Below are 17,832 nucleotides of genomic sequence, written 5' to 3'. Positions count from 1 at the left end.
GGAGTGTGTGCAGCTAATATATATCAGTATATATTGTAACATGTTTGCACTTAGATAAACCATTTCTAATCCATTGTGTGTTGTGCATGGGGAGCCTGGGTGTCATGGACACAGCAAGTGGTTGTTAGACAGGAGCCCTGCTAAGCACACAAAGCAGACTGACATAACACCTGGGGTTTCTTCCTTTTTCACACCCTCTAGGAGTAGAGAGGACTTTTTATTACTCAGTCTACTGAGTGAGGAGCTCCTCTTCTGGCCTGCTCCTGTTAAACCAACAGAACAGCACTGATCATACAAAAACAAACACGGAAACCCTGTACATGATCAATCTTTACAACAACCCTTTTATTACATTATCTAGCAACGTATACTAGAAACACCCTCCCATGTGTCTGTGCCGGTTTCAGCTTTTAAGACATGTTTGACTGACACCTTACTAGAATTATCAGATTCAATTTCCATGTCCCCAGAAATAGATTTTTTTTAAATAATATAATTGGCGCAGACACAGGCACATTTCAGGGACTGTGTAAATGGTGTGCGATTGTGCAAGTGCATCAGACAAGGACAGTGTCCTGATGTGGGCAGGAGAATGGAGGCAAGCAGTAAGCAATATGCTGACTTAAACAATGCAGTGCAGGGTTCCTAATAATAGCACACAGCAGTAAAGTCAGGATGCTGTCATACTGGTGGAGGAAGATTGTAGTGGCACACTCATCTATACAAGGACACTCATACATCCCTCACATTCTTTCAATAGATGGAGTCACCACAGTCACACAAGGAATCAATAGACCTCTATACCATAATGCAGGATATGTGTGCAATTACTGAGTTTTATCTCATAAGGATAAGATCCCTGGTGAGTCTGCATCTCTCCTCTGTCTGCTGGAAGAACAATGGAAGCAGCACAAGTGAATTAATACTGCCCACAAGCACTTAGCCTAATTATCTACAAAGTACCGGTCAATCGCTCAATATCCAGCCTCCCCCCAATGTCACCATTCATTACCAGTATAGTGCACAGAAACACAGCACAAGAGGGAAGCCAATTAGCAGCATGGTTAGGGTAAACCAATAGTACTTTTAATAGAAGTAAGAGTGTGGTATAACTCCTACATCGCATCATAAACGGCTTTACATCTCTGACAAGGCAGTTTGCGGCTGTCAGGTGTCTATTCTGGATTCTAAAACGATTTATGCTTCGTGTAGTCTTCACAAACTCTGATTAATATATTCTCTCTTTCTAAGTCATTTATAAATTCTGCTGGCCTGTCTATCACATGTTTAGAAGGCCAGATCTGTAGAACTGAGGACTGTACAAGTCATTTAGGATACTCCCCAATTTCCCTTCACTAAAACTCAGCAACGAGGTCTACACTATGCAGTTTCCGTTATCTTGGCTGTTTCTCCGCCTAAACGGAGGTTTAGTTGCACCTAGGTGGTAGCTTTGGTTGCGGTGTTTAATCACGGATAGGCGCGTTGAGGCACAACTACATACTCAGCATGCAATACACATCTCCACCACTGGGTGGCTAATGCTCCACTAATCAAGTGCTTTAGAGCGAATAGCGGCGGAATGATCTACAGTACAAGCTGTCAGTGACGACTGTAATGTTAATGTACGCACAGACCAATGGTCAGACGGAGAGGGTCAATAAAAAAAAAAAAAAAAAATATATATATATATATATATATATATATATATATATATATATATATATATATATATATACACACACACACAGACGCAAACGAACGTATTAAAACACTTGTCAATTGCCGTGTTACTGCATGTGAGCGTCCAAGTCCCGTAGACAAAGCAAGAGAGTAAAAATGAATATGGTGTATGCAGACGCAACTAATGTGTGACAGCAATAATGTAGTTCAGTGATGTTAAGGTATGTACAGTATGCTGTATGTTTTGTTAAATATGAGCGTCCAAGTCCCTTAACGGCATAAACAAACACCAATGGGAAGGAATCGCTGCTTACAGTACTTTTACACATGAGCTTGTGTATCTTCCATGAAGAGGCGTGGGCAAGCGGCAAAGTCTTCCGCTTCCCATGCTGAGAGTCCCAGGTTCGATTCCCAAAGTGCAAGTGTATTTTTTTTTTCTGACACTTCAGTAATTTATTTTTATTTTTTTATCTATTGTAATATACCTTCACATTCAATAGAAGTGTGCACACAGGTTTTACATAAATCAGGGTAAATCTGCAGGAGCGACTCATTCCACTATCTAAAATACACAGCGGCAATAAGGACCCGTAGACATACCAATTAATATAAATTAGTGTATTCTGACGCAACTGCCTGTTTGAGCAACACAGTACTGTAGATCGTCGGCTTTAGAGAATCTGTGTTGGACTTTATGAGAAGGGATCACTGCTACTTTACCATTTACACATCTACTGTATCAAAGCGACTGCAGTTCTGAATTTCATATACAGTACAGTATTGTGTTGTACATTTATTGTAACCTGACCTTACTCCCTGTCTACTGTATGAACTGTGCAGACTCCCAGGGGGGAAGGGGGTGGCTAAATACAGTGTTCTACAATACGAGCGTCCAAGTCCCTTAACGGCATAAACAAACACCAATGGGAAGGAATCGCTGCTTACAGTACTTTTACACATGAGTTTGTGTATCTTCCATGAAGCGGTGTGGGCAAGCGGTAAAGTCTTCCGCCTCCCATGCTGAGTGTCCCGGGTTCAATTCCCAAAGTGTGAGTGTATTTTTCTTTTTCTGACACTCACTTTATTATTATTATTTTTTTAAATCTATTGTAATATACCTTCACATTCAATAGAAGTGTGCACACTTCTAGCCATTACAGCAGAGTACCTTACAAGCTGTTCGTGCTATTTAGTACTCAAATACAAAATACTGTACAGAGATGCTAAGCATGGTAATTTGGCATCCAGGAACTTAGAGAGGATCTTTTCTCTCCCCCCATTATATTTATAAAGATAACACTTCTCGCTGTAGCCATTACAGCAACATATTGTACAGAGATACTAAGGACGGTGATTTGGCATCCAAGAACTGAGGGAGGAGATATAATCTCTCCCCATTATACTTATAAAGATAACACTTGCTGCTGTAGCCTTTAGAGCAGAGTACGTTACAAGCGGTTTGTGCTATTTAGTACTTAAATGCAAAATACTGTACAGAGATGCTAAGCACTGTGATTTTGCATCCAGGAACTTAGGGAGGAGCTTTTCTCTCTCCCCATTATACTTAGAAAGATAACACTTGCCGCCGTACGTTACAAGCTGTTCATGCTATTTAGTACTCAAATGCAAAATACTGTACAGAGATACTAAGCATTGTAATTTGGCATCCAGGAACTTAGAGAGGTTCTTTTATCTCCCCCCATTATATTTATAAAGATAACACTTCTCGCTGTAGCCATTACAGCAACATACTGTACAGAGATACTAAGCACGGTGACCTGGCATCCAGGAATTTAGGGAGGAGCTTTTATCTCTCCCCATTATACTTAATACTACAGGATTTGGACGCTCATAGATACCTAACAATAGACCATACTGGACCTTTAACACGTTCGTTTGCATCTGTATATGCTGTACTATTTGCATCTGTACTGTATATACCGTATGACATACTGTAGAATATTGTAGCATAATGAGATGCACCAGTAAAGTAGTTCTTACGCTGTAGTTCAGTATTGTATTTTAATGGAGACCACACACATTTGCAACGGTGATTTTAAAAAGCAACATCTAGTGGATAATCGCAGTAATTACACTCAAAGGTAACGTCATACGCTCTGTGCGCCTCCCTACGACTAGGCGCACCTCCTTGCGCCCAGGCACGCTGCGTATGCGCGATCGCGACTAACGCCTCAGCCAGCCAAGATAACAGAGGCTCCATCTGTATATATATTTTAGCCCATTGAGAAAAATATTAAGATCCCTCTTACATTCTCTTCCATGTGTAAGCTGAAGAAAATACTGGGGTCACTTTTTTTTAGTTTTTTGTCCATCATAACTTTATAAATACTGTATGTTGCATGTAAGCACTATATATGTTATTAACGACTACAGTTGTACACTAGTTTTAACTATGTGATATTTTTCTTAATATAATTTGTTGGAATGTTTACACTCCTGAGAAGAACTTTGAAATAAAATGCACTATGAGAGTGACCAGTGATGACAGCACCTGTTTAACCTGAGGTTATGAAGCAAGCAGAGTAAGTGGAGATACTGCCAATTCTCCTGCCTTGCAGTACAGGTACTGTGCTACTAACAGACAATGGACCACAGCCACTCTGCTGATCAGTGGGATTAAATGGAATGTTAAGCACAAGCAGATAGCACCTTTAAGAAAGCAATGACATCTGAAATGTGCGTTTTTACACTTAAGAAAATGTAAAAAAAAAAAGTGATTAGTGGACTGAAGATGGCTTAGGTCTCTTGGGACAAATCTGAAGGTAATAAAATAGATATACAAAGCATGACGGTGTGGTGACACAATTATATACCGTTTTGTAAAACATTTCAAGTTTCATCATTTCAGTCTAGATATTTTAAGGGTTAAATGTATTTAATAATAAAATGTTATATGCTACTCAAATGTTGCACCTTTCTTTTCCAGGGCAGATACCCTAGGTGAGGGGGGCTGTGGACTGAGAGGAGTTTTGTTACTCAGCCTGCTTAGTGATGAGCTCCTCTGCTTGGTACCTGGAAGAAGTGCACAGTTATCAGCAGCAATCACACATATAGTCAGCGCCTGCAGCCACACTGGGACAACCGCTGCAGATGGGGTCGTATCACGGATATAACACACATTTAAAATTCATATAAACTGCCAACAATCCAGTCAATTCATCGCCATCTTTAACATTTATACAATGAAAGAGAGAAGAAATGGATTACAATTGAACGCACTGTATATAAATTAACAATGTAAAAAGATGAACTCTTACATTGTTAATCAGCCTGGTGCTCACATAGGATCCGGATGATAGATTGACAGCGTCTTGGCTGACAGTCAATAAGTCGACTTGCCATTAGGTGAACAGGTACAAAAGTCGACATGTAAAATGTAGAAAGTACTTAAGGTCGACAGGTGTAAATGGTCAACATGACTATGCTTGACACATATGATCGACAAAAGTTTAATTGTTTTTTTTACCAACTTGTTCATCCTTTACCATCCACGTGGACAAAAGTGGGAATATTAACCTGCCCGAAGCGTGGAAAAATGAGGCGAGTACACTAACTGGGCTTACGTGGTTTAATGAACAAAAGGACACAAAAAAAACAAAACTCGTGGCAACCTTTTTAATGTGTCGACCACTTCCATGTTGACCTTTTCATATGTCTAACTAATGACCAAGTCGACCATACGGCTGATCCTATGATCCACACCCACTCACATAATGGCAGTGAAAGTACCCAAAAATCCATCAGGCAGCACAGAAAGAACAAAACTCAGGACTGGAAGAGGTAAGAAATATTTAGCAGCTAAAGGGGATGTCCCAATAAGCGGGCTTTTTCCGGGATTTTAAGACATTTGAGTTATTGGAATTAAAATACTAATTATTCTATCTACCACTAGGGTCCAGTGTTGGGTGACAAAGGGTGAAAAACCCAAAAAAAAAACAGAAATAAATGGATCTCTTTCCAGTGATAGACTTTTCCCCCTTTTTCCCCCCAAATACATGTAAGGGCTACCACCACCAAGAACTTCATTCCTCCTGTGTACAGCTGCAGCCTGTTTATCAAGTGGCGAAAAGCAGTACTGTGCCGAAGAGAACTACAGGCATCATCATCTGTACATACTGCAGATCAATGGGAAAATTCCTACTTAATTCTTCCACACAATCAATTACTTCATTATTTTATGAATAACTTAGCTTATTTACCAACATATTGCTATTTCTCCATAATTAAACTGGACAGCGCAAAGAAATACATTTTTAATATCTAGAGGGGGACATTTATCTTGCCTCCCAAAAGTACAAACAGTTTTTAATGCTTCATAGGTTGTCAGGAACGGGCTTCTGATAAATAAATATTTAAGGTGCACAAATTGTGATAGAATGAGTGTTATTTTTTATTTTTCCACCCAAATATCGGGCCAAATGTAATGCAGTGTGGGATGGCCGGAGCCCGGTAAATGTTTGCTGCTTTAAAAAAAATGTATGAGTTCGGCTGGAATCTCTGCGCTCCGGCCATCTCGCACGCTATTACGTCGGGCCCACCATGTTAATAAAAGTTACAATGGCGACCATTATAACTTCATCATAATTCCAATGCATTTTTTTTTAGCTCAAGAATTATTTAACAGGACAGACTTGAAAAAAATATACAATGTATTTGCAATTTGAATGATACACAACTTTTTTTATTTTTATTCGTTACACCATTAATAAATGAGCCTGAAACAAGGGAGGAACATAATATTGAAAGTCACAGTTCTAGTAGCACTTTAATCAAGTAAAATGGAAAACATACATAACTACTAAATATGGAGGTTGACTAATTATCAAAACCACAGACTAATCTTTTCTGCCAGGGAAATTATAAAAACATAACAGCAAATCCTAATACACAATCAACAATTAACCACAAAAACGTACCTTTTTCAGAAGAGCTCAGAAGAGTGGCAGATGAGGATGAGAGGCGCTTATGTATGACGCTGTCTGCCTGCTTTAGGTTACACGCTGATGCGGATCGCTTGTTGGCTGGAGAGATAAAAACCATGAAGAATATGATAACCAGGTACAAACACTGTTAGGTATTATACGTGTAAAGGATATAGGAGCCAAAAACGGAATGCTTGGGGTGTGCACTACGGATCATGGAAGGGGGTCATGCACTAGTGAGACAATACCACATACTTAAAGAACATGGAGAAGCAGCAGAGAGACCAGTAATATAGGACAGAATTGCTTCTATACTTCAGACAGAAATCACTGCAACAAAAAGAACTACTGCCTTTTGTTTACTAGTCGCCAGAGAAACCGTTATGTAACAACCTTGTTTTCCTGACTGTACCTAACTGATAAGCAGCACTGGAGAATTTGATGTGATGCCACCAATATGTTTACAAGTGAGGCTATATGCATTATAAAGTCCCACAAAAGACAACCAAAATGAAAAGTCATCTTAAAACAGTGAGACGCTCCTAGCAAACAATGTGTTCTGACTTGTGATCACCTAAAATCAACAATACGACTATGAGACTAGGAAATTGGAGGACGGTAGACACCGGGATCTACCGGAAATCTGGAAATGCAGGGCCAAGCAGTGAAGAAGCAAATTATTACATATAACAAGTATATAAGTATATCACAAAGTGCATATACTCTAAAGGTAATAAAAATGCAAACAAAAGTAAGTAAAAGTAAAAACATTAGGAAAAGAGTGCACACAATTCAGCATATCTAGGGCCTTTACTACAAATTGTGCATTTGGACAGTATAAAAATAATTAATGAAAGAATATAACAGGTCATACAATATAATAACCTGCTTTCCAAGGGATGGAGTGATAGCGCTCTACCATTTAGCAACCATAACACATTTAAAATTCTAAACATTATTCCCGTAAACGTAGGTGATCTAACCCTATATATTGATGACAAATCTCCCTTTGCATTTGTTCAGTGTGAACAATGAGGTACAGAAGGGTATACATTATCCTCACACTTCTGTATAGCTCCATTTCCTCCCAGACCTACTGTCTCATGATAAAATAGCTTGTGGTCATGGTCTTGTGTCAAGGCATGCATATGATATCATGAAGGACATGGGTTTGGTTCTTTCTAAAAAAAAAGTCCAAAAACTATGACAGAATGCAGGCAGAGAGGTAGACCCAGCCCCAAGTACGCTCACAGCTCGCGTGGGGGGGATTACATGAAACTCTCTCGCAGATAGTATATACACTCCCACGTACTAGGCATTGCCTGTGAAATGCAGTGTGGCCTTTCTGATAAAACTAAGGTTAGTTACAAGGACCACATCATAAAACCAGTTATTTAAGCAGGCATAAAAAGATCCATGCAGATGAGTAATAATAGAAAAGCTGTGGCCGGTACTTTAAATGCTCTATTATAAAATTCAATCAATGGGGCTAATTCCGAGTTAAGCATCAAATTTGTTAGCAGTTGGGCAAAACCATGTGCACTGCAGGGGGGACAGATATAACATGTGCAGAGAGAGTTAGATTTGGGTGTGGTGTATTCAAACTGAAATCTAAATTGCAGTGTAAAAATAAAGCAGCCAGTATTTACCCTGCACAGAAACAAAATAACCCACCCAAATCTAACTCTCTCTGCAAATGTTATATCTGTCCCCCCTGCAGTGCACATGGTTTTGCCCAATTGCTAACAAACTTGATGCTGCGATCAACTCAGAATTACCCCCAATATGTATAACATACATTTGCCATCTATGTTATCATATTAACTGTTGTAAGTCATGCCCCATGTTTAGAAGGGTTGTCCACTTTTTGACCTGTTCTCACCCTTCATGCATCTCTACAAAAAGAGAACTGGATTCAGCCCTTCTTCCCCTCCAGCTCACAGCATGAGATAGCTCCCAACTTTAGGACATACTATATGGAGGAGGAGAGCGGAGGACAGACAAGGAAGAGGGTATATGTATAAAAGCGGATAACCCCTTCAAGTGAGGGGATGCAAGACACAGGCAGATGTTAGAGGTTAGTTTGTAAGGGACAACAAGAATGGAATTAAATAAATACCGCTAGGTCCACTTTTATCTTCAGGTTGTGGCTCTGTGGAGGAAGAAATTGTGTCTATAATATTTACAGGGCTGGGGGAACTACTTCCAGGTACACCTATGCAAGAACAACAAAATGTAAGCAGGGGACAAGGCAAATGACATCTATGAATGCATGCATACATTATATACAGCAACTCCAAATCACAAGCTTTCATGTTGCCCTGAACGACCACATAAATAATAGAAACGGCTAGGCCAGGGTACTATTGCTATTTGTAGATTTTCTGTGGCTACGTGAATTTCAGGAAAACATTCACTCCACTGTTCAAAAATATATTGCTAGATTAAATGGCTTCTTGCTTAAAAGGGGGGGAGTGGGGAGTGTCCTTCAGCACGCCCTATTTGGTTGAAACGGGTGTAAATAAGCAAACAGTCTTGGACTGCTAAACAAATACATAAAACAGAATACAATATAGAAAAGCAGAATGTTTTCACGTTGGTGACGATTACCAGCATTAAAATACTACCTAATTACGTGAACATGTCCGTGTTAGACGTTGCTGTCTGCGCCTTCACCACACTAAGGGGTTGATGTACTATAATGGCATGTATTGTGCTGCTATAGCTCTTTCTGCTTTCCCTCATTACTGAGTATTACCATCTTGGATGCCGGAGTCCCTCCGGCGATCCCCGTCAGTGCCACAGCGCATTAGCCTAGTGCGCCACTGGGCATGCACGAGATCTCGCAAGCATCACGAGATCTCCTGTGCACTGCCCACAGTCAGCAATCATTAGAACCAGGGGGATAATGCAGATCCGATTGCTGCTGTATGTTTTCGCACAGCGGGCGATAAGGTCATAACAGCACATGGCTATGCACCGCTATGTACACACACGTCTGACAACAACCGGCATCTCCGGTCAGCGACGGGATGGTGCGAAAAATACGATTGCACGGGCATTTGCAAGGTGATTGACAGAAAGAGGCCGTTTGTGGGTGGCAACTGAGCGTTTACTGGGAGTGTCCGGAAAAACGCAGGTGTTCCCAAACGTTTTCAGGGAGGTGTGTGACGTCAGCTCCGGCCCCGACCAGCCTGTTCTCATCGCACTGGAGGAGTAAGTCCTGGGTTGCGCACAGATTGCACAAAGTGGATTTTTGCAGCTCAGCTACACATGCGATCACACACTTGCACAGCGAAAATACACTCTCCCCTGTAGACAGTGGCAAGCTGATCACAGGACAGCAGAACAATGCAGCCCAGCGATCAGATCTGAATTAGGCCCCAGGTACAGTGGCTGTGAATGGCGCAACGACAACCTCAGCTGTCGATATTGATAGCTGCAGCTTTGGGAATGGTCAGTGCCACTGACCATTCGTATATCGCTTGGCACTATCTTGTAGGTAGCAGTGAAGATGACAGGGACACATAGCGCCCCTGTCATTTACCACACAACCCCACATTCATACATAGTGAAAGCTGGTAACTACCACACTTAACGTGTGCAGTTACCATTTTCTCAACTATGACCGCATCATACATCTACCCCAAAATGAGTTCTGCATATTATCTATACAACCTGCGGGATCCCAAACACTGATAGGACAATAGCCATTGAGGTAAGTGACACTTACAGCACATTGTTTAATGTAAGACTGATAAAAAGACAATAATCCATAAACCATTTTTTATTCATTAAAATATTACAAGTTATCTTTGTTAAGTTCTTCATGGATTAGTAAAACATTAAAGATAAATTTGATCAAAATCAGCTGGCCAACTTTAAATATTGGTGGTAACAAATATGCATTTTAGGTGCAGAGCAACAATATATTTTTATGGCTTTTCATTTTTTTAAAAATTTAATTTAGATTTATTTTCATATTGTTACGATTTATCCCAGTTGATTTCAGATACTAGTGGCGGGATTTAAAGGAGTCAAAGATCGCTGGAGGTGCAGGTTGTGGACCGATCTCAAACCATTTTTTTAAAGGGGCAATCACTTACAAGGCAAAATCATGCCTTGTAAGGGATTGCCTCTTTACAAAAAAAAGTCAGACACTGGCCGGCATCCCGCACCTCCGGCAATCTCATACAGTACTACACTACATCCCACCGCAGGTTTTTAATTATTTAATTGTATAATTTTAGTCTTTTTTTTGGAATAGGTGATCAGTCCACTATCATTAACTACTGGAATATCTAATAGTGCTAAAAAGCGATTGTCCCCCCAATACTCCCCATTAAAAAATGCACAATTGGTACAAGGCCCCATGAGAGTACCGCACAGAAGTACATATACAGTAGTGTGAAGTCTATGGCCTGTAACACTGATGCACATTGTGCGAACATACACAAAACCAGACAACAAGCATTTCTCTGTGGACATGAAAGTATTGTACTACCTTGGGTAAAAGGATACGGAACAATCAAATAGTCAGGGTTAGTGGCCACTAGGGTCAAAGGTCATTATAATTTAGGGCCATAGGACCCATAGGCTAAAATGGAGGAAGTAACACCAGAAGCATAACCATTTAAGTTTCCCAGCCTGAGCAGTTTCCTTAACCGACAGGCTGAGGATTATGTGTAAGCCTTAATGCAGAAAGAAGACTGTGGGAAACATAACAAGGCTGCCAGCAAAGTTATTGAGCATCTCACCATTCGGAAATGGAGCTCAATCCAATTAACTCATCCCAACACGCAACTGTTGCTGTCCTTGTGCTACACAAGAGACTCTGCAATTGTTGCTAACTGAATGTGTACCTGATGGCCTTGAGAGAGTTCTTGGAGATCCAGACTATTTCTGGGAAGCAGCATATACAGAATAACACAATAAATCCAAATAGAAGAGACTGACACAATGCAGGCAAGCAAGGATTGTGGAACCAGGACCATGTAATTTGTAGGTGTGATGGTCTACTCCACCAAAGTAATTTTGGAGAGTGCTGAGAGTGTTTTCTTTAGTGCCACTAAAAGATCTATTATATTTAAAAGTGGGAAGGGGGTGATCTTGTAGGTTGACACCACACAAGGCAATTTTTGGTGGACACATTGGGCTAAGGGCCTAATTCAGACCTGATCGTAGCAGCAAATTTGTTAGCAGTTGGGCAAAAATAAGATTTTACTTACCGGTAAATCTATTTCTCGTAGTCCGTAGAGGATGCTGGGGACTCCGTAAGGACCATGGGGATAGACGGCCTCCGCAGGAGACATGGGCACTTTAAGATAGAATTTAGGTTCTGGTGTGCACTCGCTCCTCCCTCTATGCCCCTCCTCCAGACCTCAGTTAGAGAACTGTGCCCAGAAGAGCTGACAGTACAAGGAAAAAAAAATGGAAATCCAGGGCAAGATTCATACCAGCCACACCAATCACACCGTATATAATGTGATAGCAACCAGTTAACAGTATGACAAATAACAGAGCATCAGGTCCAACCCTGATGCAACCATAACTTAACCCGTATTGAAGCAATAACTACATACAAGTATTGCAGAAGTCGTCCGCACTTGGGACGGGTGCCCAGCATCCACTACGGACTACGAGAAATAGATTTACCGGTAAGTAAAATTTTATTATCTCTAACGTCCTAGTGGATGCTGGGGACTCCGTAAGGACCATGGGGATTATACCAAAGCTCCCAAACGGGCGGGAGAGTGCGGATGACTCTGCAGCACCGATTGAGCAAACACAAGGTCCTCCTCCTCAGCCAGGGTATCAAACTTGTAGAACTTTGCAAAAGTGTTTGAACCTGACCAAGTAGCCGCTCGGCAAAGCTGTAATGCCGAGACCCCTCGGGCAGCAGCCCAAGAAGAGCCCACCTTCCTAGTGGAATGGGCTTTTACTGATTTTGGCAGCGGCAATCCAGCCGCAGAATGAGCCTGCTGAATCGTGTTACAGATCCAGCGAGCAATAGTTTGCTTTGAAGCAGGAGCACCAAGCTTGTTGGAAGCATACAGGATAAACAAAGACTGTTTTCCTGACCCTAGCCGTTCTGGCTACATAAACCTTCAAAGCCCTGACCACATCAAGTAACTCGGAATCCTCCAAGACAGTAGCAGCCACAGGCACCACAATAGGTTGGTTTATATGAAAGGATGAAACCACTTTCGGTAGGAATTGTGGACGGGTCCGCAATTCTGCTCTATCCGCATGGAAAACCAGATAGGGGCTTTTATGTGACAAAGCCGCCAACTCTGACACACGCCTAGCCGAAGCCAAGGCTAAAAGCATGACCACCTTCCACGTGAGATATTTCAACTCCACCGTTTTGAGTGGTTCAAACCAATGTGATTTCAGGAAACTCAACACCACGTTAAGATCCCAAGGTGCCACTGGAGTCACAAAAGGGGGCCGAATATGCAGCACTCCCTTTACAACCGTCTGAACTTCAGGTAGAGAAGCCAACTCTTTTTGAAAGAAAATGGATAGGGCCGAAATCTGGACCTTAATGGAACCCAATTTTAGTCCCAAATTCACTCCGGACTGTAGGAAGTGAAGGAAACGGCCCAGCTGGAATTCCTCCGTAGGAGCATTCCTGGCCTCACACCAAGCAACATATTTTCGCCATATACGGTGATAATTTTGAGCTGTCACGTCCTTCCTAGCCTTTATCAGCGTAGGAATGACCTCGTCCGGAATGCCTTTCTCTGCTAGGATCCGGCGTTCAACCGCCATGCCGTCAAACGCAGCCGCGGTAAGTCCTGGAACAGACAGGGCCCTTGTTGCAACAAGTCCTGTCTTAGAGGAAGAGGCCACAGGTCCTCTGTGAGCATTTCTTGCAGATCTGGATACCAAGTCCTTCGTGGCCAATCTGGAACAATGAGTATTGTTCTCACTCCTCTTTTTCTTATTATCCTCAGCACCTTGGGTATGAGAGGAAGAGGAGGAAATACATAAACCGACTGGAACACCCACGGTGTCACCAGGGTGTCTACAGCGATCACCTGAGGGTCTCTTGACCTGGCGCAATACCGCTGTAGCTTTTTGTTGAGGCGGGATGCCATCATGTCCACCTGTGGCAGTTCCCACCGACTTGTAATCTGTGCGAAGACTTCCTGATGAAGTCCCCACTTTCCCGGGTGGAGGTCGTGTCTGCTGAGGAAGTCTGCTTCCCAGTTGTCCACTCCCGGGATGAACACTGCTGACAGTGCGCTTATGTGATTCTCCGCCCAGCGAAGAATCTTGGTGGCTTCCGCCATTGCCACTCTGTTCCTTGTGCTGCCTTGACGGTTTACATGAGCTACTGCGGTGATGTTGTCTGACTGAATCAGAACAGGTTGATCGCGAAGCAGGGTCTCCGCTTGACGTAGGGCGTTGTATATGGCCCTTAGTTCCAGGATGTTGATGTGAAGGCAAGTCTCTTGACTTGACCACAGACCTTGGAAATGTCTTCCCTGTGTGACTGCACCCCAACCTCGGAGGCTTGCGTACGTGGTCACCAGGACCCAGTCCTGAATGCCGAATCTGCGGCCCTCGAGAAGGTGAGCGCTCTGTAGCCACCACAGGAGTGACACCCTGGCCCTGTGGGATAGGGTGATTAACCGATGCATCTGAAGATGTGATCAGGATCACATGTCCAGCAAGTCCCATTGAAAGGTCCTCGCATGGAACCTGCCGAAGGGAATGGCCTCGTATGATGCCACCATCTTTCCCAGGACACGAGTGCAGCGATGCACTGACACCTGTTTTGGTTTTAATAGGTTACTGACCAGAGTCATGAGCTCCTGAGCTTTCTCCATCGGGAGGTAAACCCTTTTCTGGTCTGTGTCTAGAATCATGCCCAGGAAAGGCAGACGAGTCGTAGGAACCAACTGCGACTTTGGAATATTTAGAATCCAGCCGGTTTGCCGTAACACTTCCAGAGAAAGTGCCACACTGATCAGCAACTGCTCTCTCGACCTCGCTTTTATGAGGAGATCGTCCAAGTATGGGATAATTGTGACTCCTTGCTTTCGCAGGAGTACCATCATTTCCGCCATTACCTTGGTAAATATTCTCGGTGCCGTGGAGAGACCAAACAGCAATGTCTGAAAATGGTAATGACAATCCTGTACCACAAATCTGAGGTACGCCTGATGAGGTGGATAAATGGGGACATGAAGGTATGCATCCTTTATGTCCAGAGACACCATAAAATCCCCCCCTTCCAGGCTTGCGATGACCGCTCTCAGCGATTCCATCTTGAACTTGAACCTTTTCAGGTATATGTTCAGGGATTTTAAATTCAATATGGGTCTGACCGAACCGTCCGGTTTCGGGACTACAAACATGGTCTAATAATAACCCCTTCCTTGTTGAAGGAGGGGAACCTTGACCACCACCTGTTGAAGATACAATTTGTGAATTGCAGTTAACACTACCTTCCCTCTCGTGGGGGGAAGCTGGCAGGGCCGATTTGAGGTATCGGTGAGGGGGCATTTCCTCGAATTCCAGCTTGTATCCCTGAGACACAATCTCTATTGCCCAGGGATCCAACTGGGAGTGAACCCACTTGTGGCTGAAATTTCGAAGACGCGCCCCCACCGGGCCTAGCCCCGCTTGTGGAGCCCCAGCGTCATGCGGCGGATTTTGTAGAGGCCGGGGAGGACTTCTGTTCCTGGGAACTAGCTGTGTTGTGCAGCTTCTTTCCTCTGCCCCTGCCTCTGCCAAGAAAGGACGCACCTCGGACTTTCTTGTTTTTCTGTGATCGAAAGGACTGCATTTGATAATACGGCTGTGAGGAAACATATGGCAAAAATTTAGACTTTCCAGCAGTAGCTGTGGAGATCAGGTCCGAGAGACCCTCCCCAAACAATTCCTCACCCTTATAAAGGTAAAACCTCCATATGCCTTTTTGAGTCGGCATCAGCTGTCCATTGCCGAGTCCACAGGACCCTTCTGACAGAAATTGACATAGCATTTATTCTAGAACCCAGTAGACTAATGTCTCTTTGAGCATCTCTCATATAAAGGACAGCGTCTTTAATATGCCCCAGAGTCAATAAAACAGTATCCCTATCTAGGGTATCCAACTCCTCTGATAAGGTATTAGTCCATGCCGCTACTGCACTACAGACCCAGGCCGACGCGATTGCCGGTCTGAGCAAGGTACCCGAATGTGTATAAATAGACTTCAGGGTACCCTCCTGTTTGCGATCAGCAGCATCCTTGAGGGCAGCCGTATCCTGGGACGGCAGGACTACCTTTTTGGATAAGTGTGTTAAAGCTTTGTCCACCCTAGGGGAGGATTCCCATCGTAACCCGTCCGTTGGCGGGAATGGATACGCCATAAGAATCCGTTTGGAAATCTGCATTTTTTTATCTGGAGATTCCCAAGCTTTTTCACATAACTCATTCAGTTCGTGTGAGGGGGGAAAAGTTACCTCAGGTTGCTTTCCCTTATACATATAAACCCTTGTGTCAGGGACAGGGGTTTCCTCTGTGATTTGCAAAACATCCTTAATTGCTATAATCATATATCGGAGTGATTTAGCCAACTTTGGCTGTAACTTTGCATCATCGTAATCGACCCTGGAGTCAGAATCCATGTCGGTATCTGTGTCAACAATTTGGGATAGTGGGCGCTTCTGAGACCCTGACGGCCTCTGCGACATAGGATCAGGCACGGGTTGGGACCCTGACTGTCCTGAGGCTTCAGCTTTATCTAACCTCTTATGCAAGGAATTAACATTATCATTTAAAACCTTCCACATATCCATCCAACCAGGTGTCGGCGCCGTCGGCGGAGACACCACATTCACTTGCTCCCGCTCTGCTTCCACATAGCCTTCCTCATCAGACATATCGACACAAGCGTACCGACACACCACACACACACAGGGAATGCCCTTTTTGAAGACAGTTCCCCCACAAGGCCCTTTGGAGAGACAGAGAGAGAGTATGCCAGCACACACCCCAGCGCTATAACCCAGGAATAACACAGTAACTTAATGTTAACCCAGTAGCTGCTGTTTATATTGTTTTTGCGCCTAATTTATGTGCCCCCCCTCTCTTTTTACCCTCTTCTACCGTGAATCTGCAGGGGAGAGCCTGGGGAGCTTCCTCTCAGCGGAGCTGTGGAGAAAAAGTGGCGCTGGTGAGTGAGTGCTGAGGAAGAAGCCCCGCCCCCTCGACGGCGGGCTTCTGTCCCACTTAAATATGCATTTTCTTGGCGGGGGCTCATACATATATACAGTGCCCACCTGTATATATGCTTACTTTTGCCAAAAAGAGGTTCCCAAAGCTGCCCAGGGCGCGCCCCCCCCCCCCCCCCCCCCTGCACCCTTACAGTGACCGGAGTATGTGAGGTGTGTGGGAGCAATGGCGCACAGCTGCAGTGCTGTGCGTTACCTCAGTGAAGAACGGAGTCTTCTGCCGCCGATTTTGAAGTCTTCTTGCTTCTCATACTCACCTGGATCGGACGGCGAGGGTGAGATCCTGCGTACGATCCCTCTGGAGCTAATGGTGTCCAGTAGCCTAAGAAGCAGGACCTAGCTTCAGAGAGTAGGGCTGCTTCTCTCCCCTCTGTCCCACGATGCAGGGAGTCTGTTGCCAGCAGAGCTCCCTGAAAATAAAAAACCTAACAAAATACTTTCTCTCAGCGAACTCAGGAGAGCTCACTAAACAGCACCCAGCTCGTCTGGGCACATAATCAAACTGAGGTCTGGAGGAGGGGCATAGAGGGAGGAGCCAGTGCACACCAGAACCTAAATTCTTTCTTAAGGTGCCCATGTCTCCTGCGGATCCCGTCTATCCCCATGATCCTTACGGAGTCCCCAGCATCCACTAGGACGTTAGAGAAACCATGTGCAGTGCAGGGGGGACAGATATAACATGTGCAGAGAGAGTATTTGGGTGGGGTGTGTTCAAACTGAAACATAAATTGCAGTGTAAAAACAAAGCAGCCAGTATTTACCCTGCACAGAAACAAAATTACCCACCCACATCTAACTCTCTCTGCACATGATTTTATAGACATATTTTGAGTACATTTGTCCACAGGTTTCTGAAACCATCATCTGCTGGTTGGAGTGAAATAACCCAGGCCTCTCTAAGGGCGTATATTTACTAAAGTGCAGGTTTTAAGAAGGGGGAAGTTGCCCATAGCTCAGATTCTACTTATCATTTATTT

The 17,832-nt window shown here is 43.5% G+C and overlaps 1 protein-coding gene across 12 annotated transcripts in view; it reads right to left on the bottom strand.

Annotated features, from left to right (window-relative positions):
• Positions 1-17,832, bottom strand: part of MAP7D3 (MAP7 domain containing 3) — a 221,366-nt gene that overhangs the window by 103,286 nt on the left and 100,248 nt on the right. For 5 of the 12 annotated variants that reach the window (XM_063937439.1, XM_063937437.1, XM_063937438.1 and 2 more), the window contains exons 6-9: positions 8,743-8,838; positions 6,618-6,722; positions 4,615-4,713; positions 171-263 (exon numbers count right to left, since the gene is read on the bottom strand). In XM_063937439.1, coding sequence (XP_063793509.1) covers positions 171-263; positions 4,615-4,713; positions 6,618-6,722; positions 8,743-8,838 — 393 coding nt within the window. The remainder of the gene's footprint in view (positions 1-170; positions 264-4,614; positions 4,714-6,617; positions 6,723-8,742; positions 8,839-17,832) is intronic. The other 7 variants (XM_063937445.1, XM_063937447.1, XM_063937448.1 and 4 more) reach the window with 4 other exon arrangements.

Source organism: Pseudophryne corroboree, chromosome 8 (assembly GCF_028390025.1).
Source record: "Pseudophryne corroboree isolate aPseCor3 chromosome 8, aPseCor3.hap2, whole genome shotgun sequence".
Classification (NCBI taxonomy): Eukaryota; Metazoa; Chordata; class Amphibia; order Anura; family Myobatrachidae; genus Pseudophryne; species Pseudophryne corroboree.
Note: the sequence above shows the minus strand (reverse complement) of the source record. Positions and strands in the feature narration are given on the sequence as shown.